Source organism: Rhinolophus ferrumequinum, chromosome 5 (assembly GCF_004115265.2).
Source record: "Rhinolophus ferrumequinum isolate MPI-CBG mRhiFer1 chromosome 5, mRhiFer1_v1.p, whole genome shotgun sequence".
Classification (NCBI taxonomy): Eukaryota; Metazoa; Chordata; class Mammalia; order Chiroptera; family Rhinolophidae; genus Rhinolophus; species Rhinolophus ferrumequinum.
In genome coordinates, this window is record NC_046288.1 from 28,754,598 (window position 1) to 28,774,688 (window position 20,091).

General features: G+C 39.5%; 1 protein-coding gene and 1 non-coding gene across 4 annotated transcripts in view; both read left to right on the top strand.

Annotated features, from left to right (window-relative positions):
- Window positions 1-141: 141 nt before the first annotated feature.
- DCK (deoxycytidine kinase) overlaps window positions 142-20,091 on the top strand; it is a 32,328-nt gene continuing 12,378 nt past the window's right edge. The window contains exons 1-3 of one of the 3 annotated variants that reach the window (XM_033106750.1): window positions 142-211; window positions 4,414-4,694; window positions 17,294-17,409. In XM_033106750.1, coding sequence (XP_032962641.1) covers window positions 4,604-4,694; window positions 17,294-17,409 — 207 coding nt within the window. In that variant the 5' untranslated portion in view covers window positions 142-211; window positions 4,414-4,603. Of the gene's footprint in view, window positions 212-4,236; window positions 4,695-17,293; window positions 17,410-20,091 lie in introns of those variants that run through there. The other 2 variants (XM_033106751.1, XM_033106749.1) reach the window with 2 other exon arrangements.
- Window positions 19,895-20,001, top strand: LOC117022685 (U6 spliceosomal RNA). Its single transcript, XR_004423089.1, has one exon. It is a non-coding gene; the product is annotated as a U6 spliceosomal RNA (small nuclear RNA).

The window sequence follows — 20,091 nt, forward strand, 5'->3', positions numbered from 1 at the left end:
CATGGAAAATTCCAGAAATAATTCATAAGTTTTAAATTGCATTCTGAGTAGCACAATGAAATCTTGTGCCATCCTGTTCCGTCCTGTCCTGGATGTGAATCATCCCTTTGTCTGGAGTAACTACGCTGTATAAGTTCCCTGCACATTAGTCACTTAGTAGCTGTCTTGGTTGACAGATCAGCTGTGGAGGTATAGCAGTGCTTGTGTTCAGGTACGCTTATTTTACTTTATAATGGCCCCAATGCACAAGAGCAGTGATGATGGAAAATTTGGGTATGCCAAAGAGAAGCTGGGAAGTGTATCATGTATAGGAAAAAACGTATTTACGAGGGTTAGGTATTATCCAAAGTTTTAGGCATGCTCTGGGAGTCTTGGAATGTAGCCCTTGTGGATAAGGTGTGACTATTGTACTATTACCATGAGAACAGTTAGCAAAATATTTATTTGACCTTTCCATGAAGGTAAGATTTTAACTAATTTTGTCTTCGTTGTTGTAGACCCTTCAACAGTATTAGAGAATCTTAATTTTACCCTGATACCTAAGTTTCAAAAGGAAATAATGTATGTTAGAGTATTCTCAAAGTATTATTTAGAGGTATTTGTGTTTAGAGGCATTTGTGTTTGCGCCATCACATTAATACTGTTTTGATGATAATAGCCACAGCTGCCCAATGTCAGTAATTGATATTTGAGGAAAAGACTAGGAATAGAAATGCTCATCCATGCTGATGTGCACTGTGTCTGCATGTTTTACTAAAAACACCTTGTTATTTTGCACATATAGTATGCACAAAATATCTACTGTGTGTAAAGAAATATATACTCATAAAAATGAACTATTTTGATAATTAGGTTCATTTGTCTTGTAAATTTAAATAGTTAATGTTTTAGTTTATACTGTCTGGAATGATGCATTTTTGTAACACAAAGATTCTAAATAATTATTCCTTTAAGGCTTAACCATGATTAATTATTCCTTTAAGGCTTAACCATGAGTAAGTTGTACACTCACTTATTTTGAACGGCATAATGAGTACAGTGTCATATTTTCTTGATGACCTAAGTTCACCTTTACAAGCATGAGGCAAAATATAGTCTCCTTTACTAAGGAGCCATATAAGGCTGGCGGCTGGTTCCTATGCCCTTCTAGTGTGTTATTTTATTATCACACTTCAGATTTACTGGAGGCACCCTGACTCTCCACTTTTGCTTTTATAATGGCTTCTGTTTTCTAGGCAATAATGAGGGTAGCAAGGAGAAATTTATAACCAAGCTTATTAAGTTGATAAACATCATTTTACAGAACTTACTGGGTTGGTGTACACAAACGCATGGGCTGTGTAACCACTGCTTGTCAGTGTTCAGGGCCCCTTATTCTGCCTTGGTTCTCATTTTCTGAGTTGGTTTAGAGTTTTCTTAATAAACTGTATGTCATCAGACAGGACCCTGATCATTCTTTAGTTACACCAGGATTCCCACAGGAGAAAAGGAATTCCCAAATTGAAGGAGTAGTAATATTTCTGGTAAGGAAGTGTTAAGATAGTAGCATGCTCACAACTGGCTGGGTATTCCAATCCTATGTCTTATCTGCAATGCCAAAATCTGAAAAAGTATTTTCTTGATTCAGTACAAATTTAACCTGATCTGAGGTTAATAGTCTTTATACCTCTTATCATGAACCCTCTTAAGTTTTACTGTGAAATATTAAAGTATTTAACACCTCTGCAGGAGTGTGAGGTATGGTTACATAATGCATTTAGTATATGACTTTTCTAAAATCCAAAAAATTTTGAATTCTGAAATGGATTTGGCTACATGGGTCTCAGATAAGGGGTTATATAGACAAAAATCAGAAAGGCACTTTTAAAAGTGCTCTTCTCTAGTCTCCCTTATGTTATCCACAGGTTATGTAGGAAAATGGAAAATTATGCTGAACTTGATGCCAAGAGAGTTAGGTCCTTTGTTTCTCCCTTTTACTTTGTATTTTTGAGGTACACTCTTAAGCTTGGAGGAACTCAAGTTTTCACAGCCAGAAACTGGCAGAGCTAGGATTTGAAACCAGTCTTTAATTTTCCAGTGCTTAAAACTCTTACTTACTGCACTTCTTTAATGTGTGTGTTTTGTGTGTGTGGAAACCACACCTGGGGTTCCTACTCCTCAACCCCAAACACCTTTATCAGATCCATATGGGACTTCTTCAGTTCCACTTTTCCTTCTGTTTGAAGATCTTAGAGAATTACCCTGCCTTACTCCTCTCTCAGTACTGTGTTTTCCCGAAAAGAAGACCTAGCCGGACAATTAGTTCTAATGCATCTTTTGGAGCAAAAATTAATACAAGACCCGGTCTTATAGTAAAATAAAACCGTGTCTTATATAATAATATAGTATAATATAATATAATATAATATAACATAATATAATATAATATTGGGTCATATTAATTTTTGATCCAAAAGATGTATTAGAGCTGATTGTCCTGCTAGGTTTTATTTTGGGGAAACACGGTAGCTGCCAATACCCTTACCATTTCATGGGTTTTTCTCCAAGCTTGGGAGTGGAATAAAACACCTAGTAGCTTCTCCAGCTTCCTTGCCATCCCTCATGACTAGCATTCAAGGCCTATGGGGATCAACAAAACTAGTATGCATAGAATAATATTAGGTGGTGCAAAAGTAATCGCAGTTTAAAAGGTTAAAAATAATTGCAAAAACCGCGATAACTTTTGCACCAACCTAATTAAGGAATTTACAAAGAAAAATGTTTGCTGTTTTTCTAGATTTCCCCATGGAATCACATTTTGATTTCTGTCCTTGATTTCTGAGAACGATTCACCATTTACCCACCTTCTTTTGACTCTGCCTTTAGATGCATTTTAGATGTGATGATAGTTGCAAAGTAAAAAAGAATAACGGCCTTTGGTTCCTGTAGACAGTTTGAATTCAGGAACTTCTAAACTGGGTAGTGTATCATTTTCTAGGTTTTTACTATGATTAACAATGAGTTCCTCTGGGCATTTCTACACTGTATTTGTCCCCAGCTAGGTGAGTGTTGTAGCAGAGTACATGGTACATAAGTAGACATTCAAAAATTCAACATTTGTTAACTATGTGCAAGGTGTAGGGCATACAAAGTTAATTAAGCTGTAGTAGTTACCCTGAACAGAAACTTGTCCAGAAACCTATTATACTGTCCAATACTCTACATAGTATTGTAGGTAGGGGCGGGAAAATTTTCCCTTCTTTCCTCTTAGGTCCTTTGGCAGGTCTGAAAATTAAATTGACAGACAGATTTACAGGAGAAAAACAAATTTTGTTTGTATGGGAGCTCCATAAAAACCTGAGCCCCGAGTGAGCAAAGCAGGAAGCATTTATACAAACTTGTGAAGAATTAACAAGGCAAAAAGTTTGGGCTTCGGGTAGTAAATTGGTGAAGAAGTAACAAGTTTTGTTTACACAGCTTGCTCTGCCCTTAATTTTCTATCTCTAGTGATAAGACTGCCTTTTACCCTCCTGATACAGGCTGGTACAGGGAGAGTACCTTTCACGTAAGAGGTTTATCTTCTTTCAGGGAGGACAAAGGTTCAGAGTCCTTCTTGCAGTGGCTTTTTCTCAAAAACCTTTAATTCAAAATCCTCAATGTACCAAAGTGCGTATTCTGAGTTGGCATATTTTGCTCCGTCAGCATAAACGGGCATATAAACAAATCCAATGAAAAGGGATATGAGACATTAGAAAAGACTATCTGTGGCGTGGCATCTGTCTCCCTAAATTCCCATCTCAGTTCCACTTCCTGATTTTGAACAACAGTCTCTCAGTTTCTGCTTCATCACTGACAAATGGGGCTGTGGCTCTCCAGCACTGGATCGCTAGTTAATTCATGAAAAGAGCTAGAAACAGTGCCTGGCTGGGCTGCCCAGCAGCACTTAGCCTGATGGTAGTCCTCCAGGTTGAGGACAGAGGGTAATCCGTTTGATTTTTCCATTACACATTGCTTCTCCCCTAACAAGTTAAGTTTCATGTCCTGCCAACTCTGCTGAGAGGCTCTGTTTATCTCCACAAGCCCCACTGGATTGGCGAGTTCTCCTAAGCCTAACCCTGCCCACTCCAGGTGACGAGAGCAAGCGACACCTTTTGACCTCGGGCGCCCGCCGACCTGGAGGCGTCCGCCTTTGGTTGCCACAACACTAAGGAACCAGCCCCAGCCACGCCCCCAGCTCAGTCCCTGCTTCCCGGGAGAGGCGCGCGGCGGCAAGCGCGGCCCCGCCCACTGCTCCCGCGTGACCCGACGTGCCGGGCGCGCACTCCGCGGCCCCTGCCATGGCTGGTTAAAGCCGAGGGGCTCCAGGAGGCGATGTTTCGGGCTGCGCAGAGGGTGGGGCGTGACTTTCCAGCTGAGCGGGCGGCTCCTCCACAGGCCCGCCCCTGTCGGCCGTTGCCTCGGCGCGCCAAAATCAAATCGGGAGAACAACCGGTGGGAGAACCTACATCGGGTCGGAGTCCAACCTGCAGATCAGGGTACGTTCGGCAACAGCGGCGGTCCGGACAGCTGCGGCCACCCCTAGCCCTCCCGGAGCAACGCACTCGGGGCCACCACTAGACCAGGAATGGCCACCCCACCCAAGAGGAGCTGCCCATCTCCCGCGACCAGCTCTGAGGGCACCCGCATCAAGAAAATTTCTATCGAAGGGAACATCGGTAAGGAGCCCCGGGAAATGTTGGGTCTATAGCAAGGGGTGTCACGGCGGCGGCTGAGGCGCCCATTTGCCCATTTGCTGCATCTCTGTTGCTTCTCAGTGAGGGTTTCCCTTCCGCGCGGAGGTTTGCGGGTCGGCTAAGCGCGCTTTGGGTCTGGTTAATCCTCTTTGTTGGGATCCCGCAGAGGAAAGGGTTTTTTTTGCTTTGTTTTCTTTTTTGGAGGTGTGTGTGTGTGTCAGTTCTCGGAGTGTAATTTACAGACATTGAATTACCCTTCTGTTAAATAATACTCTTCTATTAGCTCAACATACATGGAATGTCATTTTACTATGACCACGATCAAGATTTAGAATATTTCCATCACCTCAAAAAGTTCCCTGGTGCTCCCTTGTAAGTCAGCCCCCTCTCTGTTCCTATCCTCTGGCAACCTCTGATCTGACTTCTCTCCGGGTAAGTTTTGCCTTTTTCAGATTGCGTATAAACGGATGTAGCCTTTTGGTGGCTTGCATCTTTAATTTAGCATAATGCTATTAGATTCATGTATGTTGCTTGGTTTGGTAGTTCTTTTTTGTTGCTGAGTAGTATGCCATTGAATGGTTATACCACAGTTTATCTGTTCCCAGGTGTGGACATTTGATGGTTTCCAATTTTTAGTGATTGTGAATAAAACTATAAACATTCAAGTGCAAGGAAAGTTTTTTAAAGATCTTAACAGCATGAAGTTCCTCACTCCCTACACTACATAAAGTAAACACTGGGTTATGATTCAAAGACCACTGCTGTTTCTGTTCTCTCCTGGATGGGGACAGACTACACCGTGCAGGTCACTTTACAAGATGCATCAGAACTTCTGATTCTTATATATAGTTTCTACCACAGGAAACCTATGCCTGACACTTCCTGTTTTGATAGAATTTTTATTGTCTCTAAGTTAGGTACTAGCCATTCATGCATACAGCAAATGTTGTTTTGTTTTGTTTTTTTATTGGGGAATGTTGGGGAACAGTGTGTTTTTCCAGGACCCCCATTAGCTCCATGTTAAGTGGTTGTTTTCAATCTAGTAGTGGAGGGCGCAGTTCACTGGCCCATGTGGGAATCGAACCGGTGACCTTGGTATTATGAGCATTGAGCTCTAACCACTGAGTAAACGTGCTGCCCAGCAAATGTTTTTTAATTCTTAAATTCAAAGCACTTTTACTTTTAAACAGCAAGGCAAGCAGATGCTTTAGTAGCATTCCAAGGAAAAGAAAAAAAGCTGAACACACCCTCAAAGGGGACATCTTGTTTCATTGCTCCAGTATTAAGGCACCAGTGGAAAAGATCCATATACACTTGACCCTTGTACAACAAAGATTTGAACTGTGCTGGCCCACTTATACAGGAATATATATATTTTTTAATAAATGTACTGTCTTCCATCTGTGGTTGGAAGTCTGTGGATGCAGAGGCCTGACTATATGCATTGATATATGCTATTTTATATACCGGACTTGAGCATCCATGGATTTTGATATCCACAGGGGTCCTGGAACTAATACCCCATAGATACCTGTCGCGTCCTGCACGACAAGAGCTGTGGGAAGCGAGAAGGGCGGTGCAGGGTTAAGAAAGACAGTAGCCCAAGAATAGAGTGCAAGCGGGGCTAAGGGACTCAAGTCTCAAGGACTGAGCCCCGAATCGGGCCAACACATAGCTTTTATTGGTTAACAAATGAGGAAGTAAAGCTTGTTAATCTCAAGATCTGTGATTTTCATACATTATACTAGGAAACTGATTCAAACCAATCACCCTTGCCTGCAGGCAGCCGGAACCGAAAGTCCCAGGATGTCTTAGTAATTGTTGTGTGTACTCCCTAAGGGAAAAAAACCTTTATGCTGAAACTTACTGATGGGGAAAGATGGAGAACTGATGTTATCACATCATCGAATCTCTTCCCAAGCAGGTTGTGGGAAGGAATATAGGCACAGAGGCAGAAGTTCTCCTTAGCCGGGGGAAGGTGGGGGTCTATGTCCACCTCTGTCAACCCCGTGAGTTCTCCTGATGGCCCCTATGCAACTGTGCCTGGCTTGGGTTGTTCCTCCCTTGAGGAATCTTACCCGTCATTGATTAACCAGCCATCCTTTGGGGCCAAACAGGGAGACATAAGGTGTAAGCACAAAGGTGAAGCAAAGTCCCTGAAAGGATCAGTCTCAGAGACTCTCCTTTCCTTAGGGGCAGGTATGAGGGGACCGATAGGCTGCTGCGTGACAACATCTCCCCCTTTTTGTTTTTGAAACATGAGAAACACAGACCCTGCAGATTTTTCATTCATTTATGGCCCGTCGGAGGGCTTATTGTCCACACTTGAGGACTAAACAAAATAGAATAATAATTAACAGAAGTGCAATTGTACCCGCAAATCCTCCACCTAGGGTTTTCACCCAAGTGAGTGGATTCAAATGAGATAGTTCTTCTCCAGTAGCGGAAAGTGCCTCCTCTCCTGGGAAGAGTGAGAGCGTGGCATGAGACTTCTGATCTATTTCTTGTTGTAGTTGTAGAATATCCACAATAAGGTTGGGAGCATGTGCCCGGAGGTGAGATCATACCTCCGACCATGGGGTCCTAGTTTGGTTGTAAGAAAAAGGAGTCACACAGTAAGTAGAAACATTCCAATCACATTTTAAAGTAATTAAGGTATGGAGATTTTTAAATTGATCTCTAAGAGGAACTACAGTTGTCTCTAAATCAGCTAATCTAACACTAATTTTCTGATCATTTCCAAGTCTTACTAGCATTTTCATGCCATTTCTGTACAAATTGGGTTGTCTGTACAGTCTGATGTAATGCTACTCGAGAGACTGCAGCCATGGTGGCTATTGATATAATTCCCATAATTGCTGCAATCAAAATGTTAGTAAATCTTTTAGTCCTATGTAAAATCTTATGAAGAAGTTGTAAAACAACATGAACAGTTGGGGAGCCTTTCCACGCCCTAAGGCTTGGATGGGTATCCATAAACATCTTCTCTTCCGTGGGCTGTTGCTCATGGTATGGCTTGACACACCGACCAGGTATCCACAAAGGTCGTTCTTCAGGACCTGGAGAAATACAAGCAAAGCCTTGTCCCCATCTTAATAAAGTTCCTAGATGCCATTGATTAGTTTGAATGTCCTTCCACCAATAAGGCACGTTTTCCAAAGGTTTTGGACTCGAGACTGTTGAAATGTCTCTCAGCTGCAGTGTATCCAAGGTATCTGAGCCAGATGAATTCAAACAATTTAAAGTAAACATAGCTCTTGCTAATTGTATCTGTGGGGGGGGGTCCCCTATTTCTCCCCCTTTTTGTTTTTGTAATTGTTTTTTTAACGTGGCATTAGCACATTCAACAATGGCTTGACCCTGTGGGTTGTAAGGAATACCAGTGGTGTGAGTAATGTGCCATTCAGGACAAAATTTTGCAAACTTGGCACTGGTGTATGTAGGGCCATTGTCTGTTTTGATCACTAGAGGAAGCCCCATAATTGAAAAAAACAGACAAACAAGTGGCGTACTGCGTGGGCTAAGTAGTCTCAGCACTTTGAGCAATAACAACTAGAAAAACAGACGCTGTGTCAATGGTGACATGCACAAAGGACAAACGTCCAAAAGAGGGAATATGCGTTACATCCATTTGCCAAAGAGCATTGAGTATAAGACCTCTAGGGTTTACTCCTTCAGGGTATTTCTGTGGAGCATTAAGAATCTGACAAGTCGGACAGGTTTGAACAATCTGTCGAGCTGCTTTGTTAGTGACAGGAAACTGAGAGCAAAGACCATCAGCGTTGGTATGAGTCAGGGAATGAAAATGCATCGGTAACATGGGCACTTCCTACTAATGGTTTGCAATAGCATTACCTTAAGTCATAGGACCAGGTAATGTAGTGTGAGCCCGAAAGTGGGTGATAAAGAAAGGGTGTTGATGGTTTCTCACAATCTGTTGGAGTTGGGTAAACAAAAGCTAAAGAGATTGATTAGGATTATTGGAGAGAGATGTTGTTTCAATACTTTGTACTGTATGAACAATGTAAGCAGAATCAGAAACAATGATTAAAGGGTCTGAGAAAGTTTGTAACGCAGTTAAAACTGCTACCAATTCGGCCTTTTGTGTTGATATACAATTAGTGTGAATAAGCTGATGACCTTTTTTTGCTGATAATTACTGCTTTACCATTATTAGATCCATCTATAAAAACTGTAAAGCTTTGAGGAATAGGGGCCTGTCTGAATTTTTTAGGTAAAATCCAATTAGTTTTCAGGAGAAAGTGAAATAACTTATTTTTTGGATAATGATTGTCAATTATTCAAAAAAAGTCACTAGTAGCAATTTGCCAAGATTCAGAATGAATGTTTAAATGTGTTATCTGTTGTTTTTTAAAGGGAGCCACTATTTTACTTGATTCCTGTCCATTTAAATGAAGCACCCTAGTGCGAGCTCGTGAAATGAGTTCTGAGATTAACTCTACATAGCTCGGAAGTGACTTCGTAAGGTTGTTAGGCAGAAAAAGCCACTCCACCAGGTCATTTTGTTGAACAATTACCGCTGTAGGCGAATGTGGAGTAGGGAAAATAAACATTTGTAAAGGCAAAGAGGGATCAATAGTTGATCTTGAGCATCCTGAATTTTCTTTTCAACTAACTCTAACTCTTTGTTGGCCTGAGGAGTTAGGGTGCGGGGGCTATCCAGTTGAGGCCCCCCCCCCCCCCCCCCCGCAAAAGACCAAATAAATTACTGAGAGCTGATTATGGAAACATCTGCTCCTGTATCGAAAAGACCTATAAATCTTTTACCCTGTATCTCAATTTGACAAACTGGGCGAATTCCTGATATCTTTTCTTCTAGAAAAATTCCTGTCTACCCGGTGTTTTTAAAACCTCCAGTGCTCCTTTTTTGAGTTCCCTTTTTTCCTGGGAGAATAGATGAGAGCAAAGTAATTTTGCCGTCTGCTCTCCCTTTTTAGCTGTTCAGGGAACAGATGAGGACATTATAATTAGAATTTCTCCTATATAGTTAGAATCAACAACACCAGTGTAAACTGTAACTCCCTTGGATGTTAAACTAGAACGACCGAGGAGAAGCCCAACAGTACTTGGGGTAATCCGTCCAAAAAGTCCAGTGGGCACATGTAAAGGAGATTCTCCTGGAAGTAACAAAATATTTTGTGCTGCACATAGATCTGTAGCGGCACTCCGTTCTGTAGCAGGACTTAATTGCTGTACTGAAAGTCGGGGGGAGGTACTGCCTGATAATTCTGAAAAACAGTCTGATTTACGTATGCCCCAGTTTTTGTCATTGGGGCCTGTGGCTGGCCCCACCTCCCGTTTCCCTGAATACGGGTCCCATTCTTATGAAAAACTGATTTGCGTTCAGAAGCCCAATGATTTCCTTTTTGGCATTTAGGGCACAATCCAGGTGGTTTATTCCCGTAACAGTATTAGCATTAGGCAAACGGGAACTGGTTTTATTTTTCTTTCTGCATTCTTTTCTGAAATAGCCTGGCTTCCCACAATCATAGCGAGTACCAGGAAATTTATTTTGACAGATTTTGAATCCAGTCATGGCTTGAGCTAACATAGTAGCTTTAAATTGTTCAGTTCCTACTCCTTGACACAAACGGATGTATCCCATGGTGTCTGTTTTTTCTTTTATGGTCCTTATAGCCTTTTTGCAGTCATCATTAGCATTATCATATGCCACGATTTATAAAATTATCTCAGCTGCCTGTAAACTGGCCACCTGTTTGCCGATACCATCCTGTAACCTGGCAACAAATTCAGAGTATGGTTCTCAAGGACCTTGTAAGACTTTTTGAAATGACATCGGGGCTTTACCCTCAGTTTCTATTTTTTCCCACGCCATTAGGCAAATTCTTTGTAATTGATCAACAGCCTGTTCATTCATCCCTAATTAATCTTGGGTGTTTTCCCAATGGCCACTCCCTAACAATTGATCTTTGACAATAGCTATATTGTGAGCCTGATTATGTCTATCTTGGGTTTCTGCACCATCAATCCACCAAGTTTTAAATTGCAAAAACTGGGATGAGGAAAGACAAGTCTTGGTCAGGGTATTCCAATCTGGGGGAATTAATCGATTGCCATCAGCTGCACTCTGTATGAGATCCATGGTGTAAGGAGAAGTAGGGCCGTATTGAGTTACCGCCTGTTTGAGCTCCTTTAAAAGTTTAAATGAAAATGGCTCATGTAAAAATTCCTGAACAATGTTAGGGTGGTTTGGATCCGTGTCAGGAGTAACGCGCTCACGAATGACAACAGGAAAGGCAAATGCTTCAATGTCCCCTTCTAGTCTAGCCTGTATTATACTCTTCTCCACGGCAGAGAGCTGCGGGAAAGCCTCCTGAAAGAGGGAAAGGTGTGCGTGTGGCGGCAAAAAGAAAAGAATTAACGTTTTTCTTCTCCTGCTGCGCTGGTGAATCCCGCTATAAAAGCCGGCGGTAGCGGCAGATCAGGAGAAGGAGCTGAGGGCTCCAACTGGGGATATAACGACTTGGGAATTATGGTGGGAGCTTCCAGAGCTCCTTTTTCTCAGATTCCTGTACTTTTTGTTCTCCTTTATCTTTCTCATCAGTTTGTAAAGGTTCTAAAACTGACTGGATTAATTTCCACGTATCCCTGATGGTTACTGGGAGAGAAACTCTTTTATGATATAATCTGCGGAGTTCTGTACCAACTTTTCCTCATATTTTTAAATCTAACGTCCCTAGTCTGGGAACCAAGGACAATAAGTTTCAATTACTTTGAGAAACTCCTCTAATTTTTGATCTGACACTCGAGCTCCTCCAGCCTCAAGAAGGTGTTTAAGCAAACAAAATAAAATAAGACCTATACTGGCTATTAACATTTGCCATTATGTATACAGAAAAGGATAGAGAGGAAGACTTTCACTCAGAATGGATTCAGATGCCCGTCTAGCCACGTCCTTCGCAGGACTTTAAGGTCTGTCTTGGCTATGGTTCACCCGTATAAACTCCGGGCTTGGTTAATGCTGTCAGGCGTTAAGTCACCATTTTACTTAATGACTTAGACCACGGAACCGCAGATTAGGACTCTAGCTAGCTCTGTAGCCATAGCCGTGGAACTATAATCACATACTCATACATTCATACCCCTGCACATAGAAAGAGGAAATTACCCTTTTACCTTGGTTAAATTCTCCGGGAGTTACCCTACTTTCTTCCAGTAGTTATCGCAACCTCTCCTGGGTCCCCACGTCGTGAAGCCTCTTTGAAACCTCTTTGAATTTTGACTCGAAGTTGACCTTCCTTCTCAAGCCCCACAAGTGAGTCCCAAAATCGGGCCCCACATTGGGCACCAGATGTTGCATCCTGCACGACAAGAGCTGTGGGAAGCGAGAAGGGCGGTGCAGGGTTAAGAAAGACAGTAGCCCAAGAATAGAGTGCAAGCGGGGCTAAGGGACTCAAGTCTCAAGGACTGAGCCCCGAATCGGGCCAACACATAGCTTTTATTGGTTAACAAATGAGGAAGTAAAGCTTGTTAATCTCAAGATCTGTGATTTTCATACATTATACTAGGAAACTGATTCAAACCAATCACCCTTGCCTGCAGGCAGCAGGAACCGAAAGTCCCAGGATGTCTTAGTAATTGTTATGTGTGCCTCCCCAAGGGACAAAACCTTTATGCTGAAACTTACTGATGGGGAAAGATGGAGAACTGATGTTATCACATCATCGAATCTCTTCCCAAGCAGGTTGTGGGAAGGAATATAGCCACAGAGGCAGAAGCTCTCCTTAGCCGGGGGAAGGTGGGGGTCTATGTCCACCTCTGTCAACTCCATGAGTTCTCCTGATGGCCCCTATGCAACTGTGCCTGGCTTGGGTTGTTCCTCCCTTGAGGAATCTTACCTGTCATTGATTAACCAGCCATCCTTTGGGGCCAAACAGGGAGACATAAGGTGTAAGCACAAAGGTGAAGCAAAGTCCCTGAAAGGATCAGTCTCACAGACTCTCCTTTCTTTAGGGGTAGGTATGAGGGGACCGATAGGCTGCTGCGTGACAACAGATACCAAGGGATAATTTAAATTTTTGCGGAGTCAGAAATTATACGCAGATTTTGTGCTGGGCAGTGGTCGATGCCCGTAACTGCTGCATTGTTTAAGGATCAACTGTAGTAGACTCATTTCCTCTCAGCAGGATAAGTTCTTGGAAGGTGAGTGTTTACTAGTACATGTGATTCCTCTCAGCTACTTTTTGATATAGAAGACCATATATAAAGACAGAAAGTAGTTGAACAAAGGCATTTTAAAAGTAAATTTGGATAAACAGCCCCTCCTCAATATCACAATGAATTAATCCCCTTTCTTAAATCCAATTAGGCAACATCTCATATCTAGAAATTTACTTCCTCTCAAGAGTCTTTCATTTTCGGAGCATCTGAAGTAATTTTCTAGTAGGCCACCCTATCGCCAGTTTCTTTTAACTATTTCCAAAATATGTACGGTAGTCTCCTCCTAATCTGTAGTTTCACTTTTTGCGGTTTCAGTTACCTGCAGTCAAGCAGTCTGAAAATAGTAAATGAAAAATTGCAGAATAAACAATAACTTTTAAATTGTGCACTATACAGAGTAGCATAATGAAATCTCGTGCTGTCCCTCTCCAAACCCCCTAGGACGTGAATCGTCCCTTTGTCTAGCATATTAACACTGCATGTGCTAGCTGCCCATTCAGGCATTTAGTAGCCATCTTGATTCTCAGGTCAACTGTTGGGGCATTGCAGTGCATGTGTTCATGTACCCTTATTTTATTTAATAATGGTCCCAAAGCACCAGAGTAGTGATGCTGTCAATTTTGATATGCCAAAGAAAAGCTGTGAAGTGTATATATGTATAGGAAAAGACATAGTACAGTTCACCCTTGAACAATTCAAACAGTATTTTCAATCCACAGTTGGGGATCCACAGATGTGGAGGGCCAAATGTGTGCATTGTTCTGTGCCATTTTATATAAGGGACTTGAGTATTTTGGTATTTGTGGGGGTCCTGGAATAATTAAGGTTTTTAAAACGGGAGTCAAATGTTATACACAGATTTTCCACTGTGGGGGAGGGAGAGATTGGCACCCCTAACCCTCATGTTGATCAAGGGTCAACAATACGTATAGGGTTTGGTATTATCCGCAATTTCAGGCATCCACTGGGAGTCTTGGAAAGTATTCCCTGTGGATAAAGGGAGACTACTATAATTGTGTTATCATCTGCTTAAAATTCTGTGACTTCCCCCTTACCTACACTTGGAAGGAATTGCAAACTGGTGGCCTGCATTTGTACAATATTGGCTTCCACAAATTTGAAAAAAAAAATTGTAATTAGTTGCTAGCATTAAAAAATTTTGAGATTCCTGTAAACTCTAGATTTTTGTCTTCTCAAATAATCTGAAGGAAGATCTGGTAACATTGGGCCTGTGTTTCTTCTGTAAGACAACATTTTGCTATTTCGATGGTGTATATTCCTAACCACTTGTTGTCTTCCTAACATTGAAACTTTGCCAGTTGCTGTTTATTATTGCTCTTGCACTGTTGTTCATGTGTACCCTTCATGGTACTTGTCAGATCCAAATAAGCTATAAACGTACAAATTGCTCATCTGTGTGTATAAGACTATTTTGTGATTGTTCTATTCTTCCTAGAATTTGAAACTTAACTGGTTGTATTAGTTTTATACTTACATAACCCATCTGATCATGTTCTCTGGTACTGAAATACTTCCTTATGGTGGCTTACCTGGTTCTTCTCATCTTAATAGTCTGTACAGGATAACACTTGGCATCATAATGCTTGCTTGGCATAAGTAATTCTCTTAGGTCCTGTGACCTTTTAAAATATTAACACCAGTGTCCTTGGTTCTTGTTTTCCTTTGTTGTCATAGAATATTAATTTATTAATTAGCTTATTTTCTAACTTGCCATTTACCCCAACAAAGTTCAGGAACTGGATTTTAGTCCAATTGGGAACTCGAGGTAACTATTGTGACTCTGCTTAATTTAAATATAACTCTTATCACTCTTAAAATTTCGGAGTATGACCACATAAACTTTTCCTGTTTGTAGGCAGCGTCAGAAGAAAGTAAAACGCTCTAGCCTTCAGTGCTTTCAGATTCTAGTGGATGCCTGATTTTTTTAATGTGTTCCTTGCGTGTTTTTTCTAAACATCATGTTTTCCTTTCCTTCTTCATCTAGCTCAGTGAATGTCTGGTGATCATTTTATATGCTTCCACTTATTATTCTTGTAAGTGCCTAACAGTCCCTATGCTTACCCTTTCCACACAAAATCCATGGTCACCAGTGTTTTTTCCGTGATTAGATCTAATAGTCATCTAATTTATCCTTAAAAATTTTTCTCCTATCCTGTGGTGATAATAGGACTTTTGTATTTTGCTTCTCAACTGTTCTGTTACTTTCTTATTGACCCCTCCTCTTTTTTTTCTCTTCTGTGATCTTTTAAAGTTCTTTAAAGTATATAAGTATAAAACTTATATAAGTATATAAGGTCATATAAGTATAAAACTAATACGACCAGTTAAGTTTCAAGTTCTAGTTTTTTCTTTTTTTTTTTTCTGTTGCCCTATTTAATGTCCTAGGTTTGAATATATCATGTTTCCCCAAAAATAAGACCAAATCTTATATTAATCTTTGCTCCAAAAGACACATTAGGGCTTATGTTCAGGGATGTCATCCTGAAAAATTGTGCTAGGGCTTATTTTTCTGGTTAGGTCTTATTTTCGGGGGAACACGGTAGTTCTGTAAGTCAAAGGTAAGTTCTTTGTGCTCTCTTTGGATCCAGTTTATAAGGAAGAGAAGGCTTTGCTTATAAACATACTGAAGGTGGTGTGTGTGTGTGTGTGGGTGTGTGTGTGTGTGTGTAGAGAGAGAGAGGAATGAATTGCGCTGATTAGAGATGTCTAATATAACCACATTTGGTGACTTCAGATAGGAAGGTTGTGGTGGTCATTAGGAGTACTGCTACACCCTGTTAAATTCTAGGTCAAGACTTTTCCTATTATTAAATAGAATGTATTCCTGGGTGATTTAAAAATAGAATATAATATGTTCTGATTATACCAGAACTATCCCCCATTCCCCATATCTCAGAAACTAGTGAATGATCAGAGAGAAGTAAAGTACATACGACTTTTTTTTAATGGGTTGGATAGAATGCACACTGCACAGAATCATGAAAGTGAAGCAGAGAAACATGGCTGTTGCTTATAGGAAGTGCTTTGCAAAAATGTTTTTATAATTTGTTAGCCATAGTGCCATATGATAATTAGTGTCATATAATAATACTGTTTCCCATCCTAAAATTCTAGGCATTGGATGCATCTTTATATTGATTTTATGGTTTTTTTGGCTGTTTCTAAATTAGTTTTAGATAGGAAAGACCTATCTAAACTGTAAACTGAGAGAATGGAGCCAATAGAGAGGAAAATTTTTAAAATGTGAGAGCCTAGAATACTATCACTGTAGTTGCTTATCACAGCAGTTTCCATGAGAAGAGTATTATTATTATCTCCATTGTATTATGAGGAAACAAGCTCCGAGAGGTTCAGTGACTTACCAAAATCACATAACTAATGCAGTAGAAGAAAGCTATAACCACTTCCCACAAAGTTATCTTTCATTACTTTGCTAAGGAAAGTGAGTCTAGGACAAGGCTTCTTTTCTGCCATAACCTCTTGCCTAAAGTCCCACCATGTTTTTAACTCTCTTTCATGGTTTGGGTAAACTAAAACCAGTAACAAATATGCTTAATATAAAGTGGACAGGGACCCTTTTAGTTTTCATTAAAAAAATTTAAAGAGAAAGGTAAGGGAATTGAATGTTTTTGTATTTTGTATTGTTTGCTATTGCAGTCATGTGCTGCTCAACAATGAGAGTATGTCCTGAGAAATGTGTGGTTAGGCAATTTCGTCATTGTGAGACCATCATAGAGTGCACAAACCTCGATGGTAGAGCCTACTACACACAGAGGCTATGTAGTACAGCCTAGTACTCCTAGGCTACAAGTCTGTACAGCATGTTACTGTACAAAACAACACGAGATTAAATCAAGCACAAGAGAAAATCATGCAGTTAAAAGACGCGTTAAACACAAGATGTATTAGGCTGCTTGTAGCATAACACAGCACACTGTTTTTCAAGCAAACTTTTTTTTATAAGTAAAAAGAGTATCCATAACCATCAAAAGTATGTATAGTAAATATATAAACCAGTAACATAGTTGTTTATTATCATCAAGTATTATATACTATACATAATTGAATGGCTATGCTTTTATACGACTGGCAGCTCAGTGGGTTGATTTACACCAGCTTGACCACAGACATATGAGTAATGCATTGTGCTAAGATGTTAGGATAGCTACGTGTCACTTAAGCGATAGGAATTTTTCAGCTCTGTTATAATCTTTAAGGAACTACTGTAATATATGCAGTGCGTCATTGACTGAAACGTCCTTATGCTGTGCATGACTAAAAATTTTGAAAAACTGATGACTAGGATTTGTTTTTCTGGTAAGTTTCCTTCCTCATTTTTACTTTTCCTCTCACAAAAGCTGCAGGGAAGTCAACATTTGTGAATATTCTTAAGCAAGTCTGCGAGGATTGGGAAGTGGTTCCTGAACCTGTTGTTCAATGGTGCAATGTTCAAAATACTCAAGATGAATTTCAGGTATGAAAATAAAATTTAACTAACTAAAATAAAGACCTTTTGGTTTAGAGAAGCAGTAACATTTAATCTCTTAGGTTTTTTGTTGGCTTGTTTTTTTCTTTTCCAGTAAAACTTTAAAATCTAGCATTAAGTCTATATCTTCATCTGGGCAGTAGTTACATGCATGTATATCTATGTAAACATTGAACTATGCACTTAAGATTTATACACTTTATTGTATATAAGTACAATTTTAAAAGTTTTCAAAAATTAATTAAAAAGTTTACAAAAAATCTAATTGTAGTTAAATTCCTTGAGTGACATTTTACATTTTATTTACAAGCAAGCAAAGAAAACAAAAACAAAACACCTACTCAATAACTGAATTTTCTTAGTTTATCTTTCAAGCCTTTTGTCTCAGAACCATTAATCTCCCATTTCTTTGTACTGTCATTCTTGCTAGACTTTCACCCTGGACAGAAGTTTCAATTTTCCAGCCGTTTCACTCCTACATTGCAAAAATGAAAGAGGAAGTAACAGTTAAATTTTATTTTCTTATAGCAAAATTTTTTATTGTATGTATATGAAGGAGAGAGATCTGATTGCTCAGGTTTTCATTTCTGGAGAATTGAAATTGAAAGCAGCATAGCAGAAACGTTCAACATGGAAATGTGTGCTAGAAACTTAATTTGTTAGAGCTGAGGAGGATGGGATTGGAAAAAAAAATGTCCAATTTTTAGAGTTTAGCTGTTGTTATGAAGGATCAGAGAATAATAGTTATTTAAAATGTAAATTATATATACAAGGAGGAATCACTAATTAGCAAGATATTCTGTCGACTTAGGGATATATGGTTTTGGATAACCAAAAATATTTTCTTACATACCTATTTGTTTTAAAGTGGGTAAATTTGTTTATTTGCTTCTTTCTTTCAACATTTCTTATTGACATGATACAATTATAGAAAAGTACAGTGGTAACTCGGTTTTCAAATGTAATCCATTCTGGAAGATCGTTTGAGTTCTGAAACGTTCGAAAACTGAGGCACAGTTTCCCCGTAGAAAGTAATGCAAAATGGATTAATCCGTTCCAGACCTTTGAAATCAACCCCTAAAACAGCATATTTAGCATGAATTTTACTATCTAATGATGCCATAGATCTATAAAATTTACGGCGTTCGTAAACTGAAATGTTCATTAAAGGAGACGTTCAAAAACCGAGGCACCACTGTATATGGAACCTGTACAGTTTGAAGAACCATTTTAAGGTTAACATCTTTGTAACCATCATCCAGGTCAAGAAAGAACATTACTATCATTCCAGGAGTCCCAGATAGTCCTTCTCAGGTCACAATATCTGATTTACTGGGGTAATGATTCCACTAGGGTAATCACTCATGAAATAACTCCTGTGATAATAATTTTCCTTTCTTCTAAAAATAATTGACCATACATGAACATGTCTCTTAAGAAATATAACTTAGTTTAGTCTGTTTTAGAATGTTATGTAATGAAATAAACTTTGTATTCTTTTTCCTGTTGTATCTTTTGCCTAATAAGTTTATGAAAATTGTCCATACAATTTTGTCCATACAAAATTGTCCATACATGCAGCTATAGCTTGTTCATTTTCATTACCATATTCAATTGTACTCATATGTCACCATTTGCCCATTCTATACCTGTGATCGTTTTTTGAGTGGTTTCTAGTGTAGTTGCTGTAAAAGCAGCTCTGCTGTGAACGTGGATCCTGATACACATATGCATGCAAGTTTCTCTAGGAATAAGAAGTAAAATTGCTGGGTGGTGAGATACGTGTACAATGCCTGTTTACCAAAGTAGTTTTACCAGTCTGTTTCCCACAGTGTCCTCAAGCTGTCACTAGTCCATGTCTTTGCCAATATTTAGTATTGTCCAACTTCCTACTTTTTGTCATTCTGTTGAATATTTAATAACTTATCATTTTAATTTTATTTTCCTGATGAGATTGTGTTCCTTTATTTAATTAGTTAATGTGCCATTTCTTTTTTGGGATTTCTTTTATAAAGTCCCTGTTTAGGTCCTTTTGCCCATTTTACTTTTCTTCTGTCTTCCCCTGTCACCCTGCATTTTTACCTCCCAAAGTGTATCTCATGGCCTCTTTCACTGAAGTGCTGTATTCAAGTTTGCGTACCATTAGAAATGAGAAACTTGTGTTCTAAAAATATCTCTTTCCCCCCCATTTCTGGGAGCACTGTCAGTGTAGTTATTCTTAGGTGGTAAGTAGAAAGTAGCCAAATTAAACAAATGTCAAAAAGTACAGAAGGGATTCCAGTGTTAGACTAGATTGAATTAGGTGAACTCTATTTAAGGTCTATTCTAGTTTTAGTATTATAAGCTTCTAACTCAAATACGTGTAACTTTTTTTTTTGACACATTAAATGTCTCTGTCTCTCAGTATACCTCACATTAACCAAGGTCACAGAAACTGACGTATAAAAACCAAATGTTAAAAATATTATTTGCAGTGCTCGCTTCAGCAGCACATATACTAGAATTGGAACGATACAGAGAAGATTAGCATGGCCCCTGCACAAGGATGACACGCAAATTCGTGAAGCGTTCCATATTTTTAGAACAGGATGTTGAAAAGAAGAAATAAAGTTCTATTGACAATTTGAAAAAAAATATATATTATTTGCAGAGAGAAATATAATTATCAGA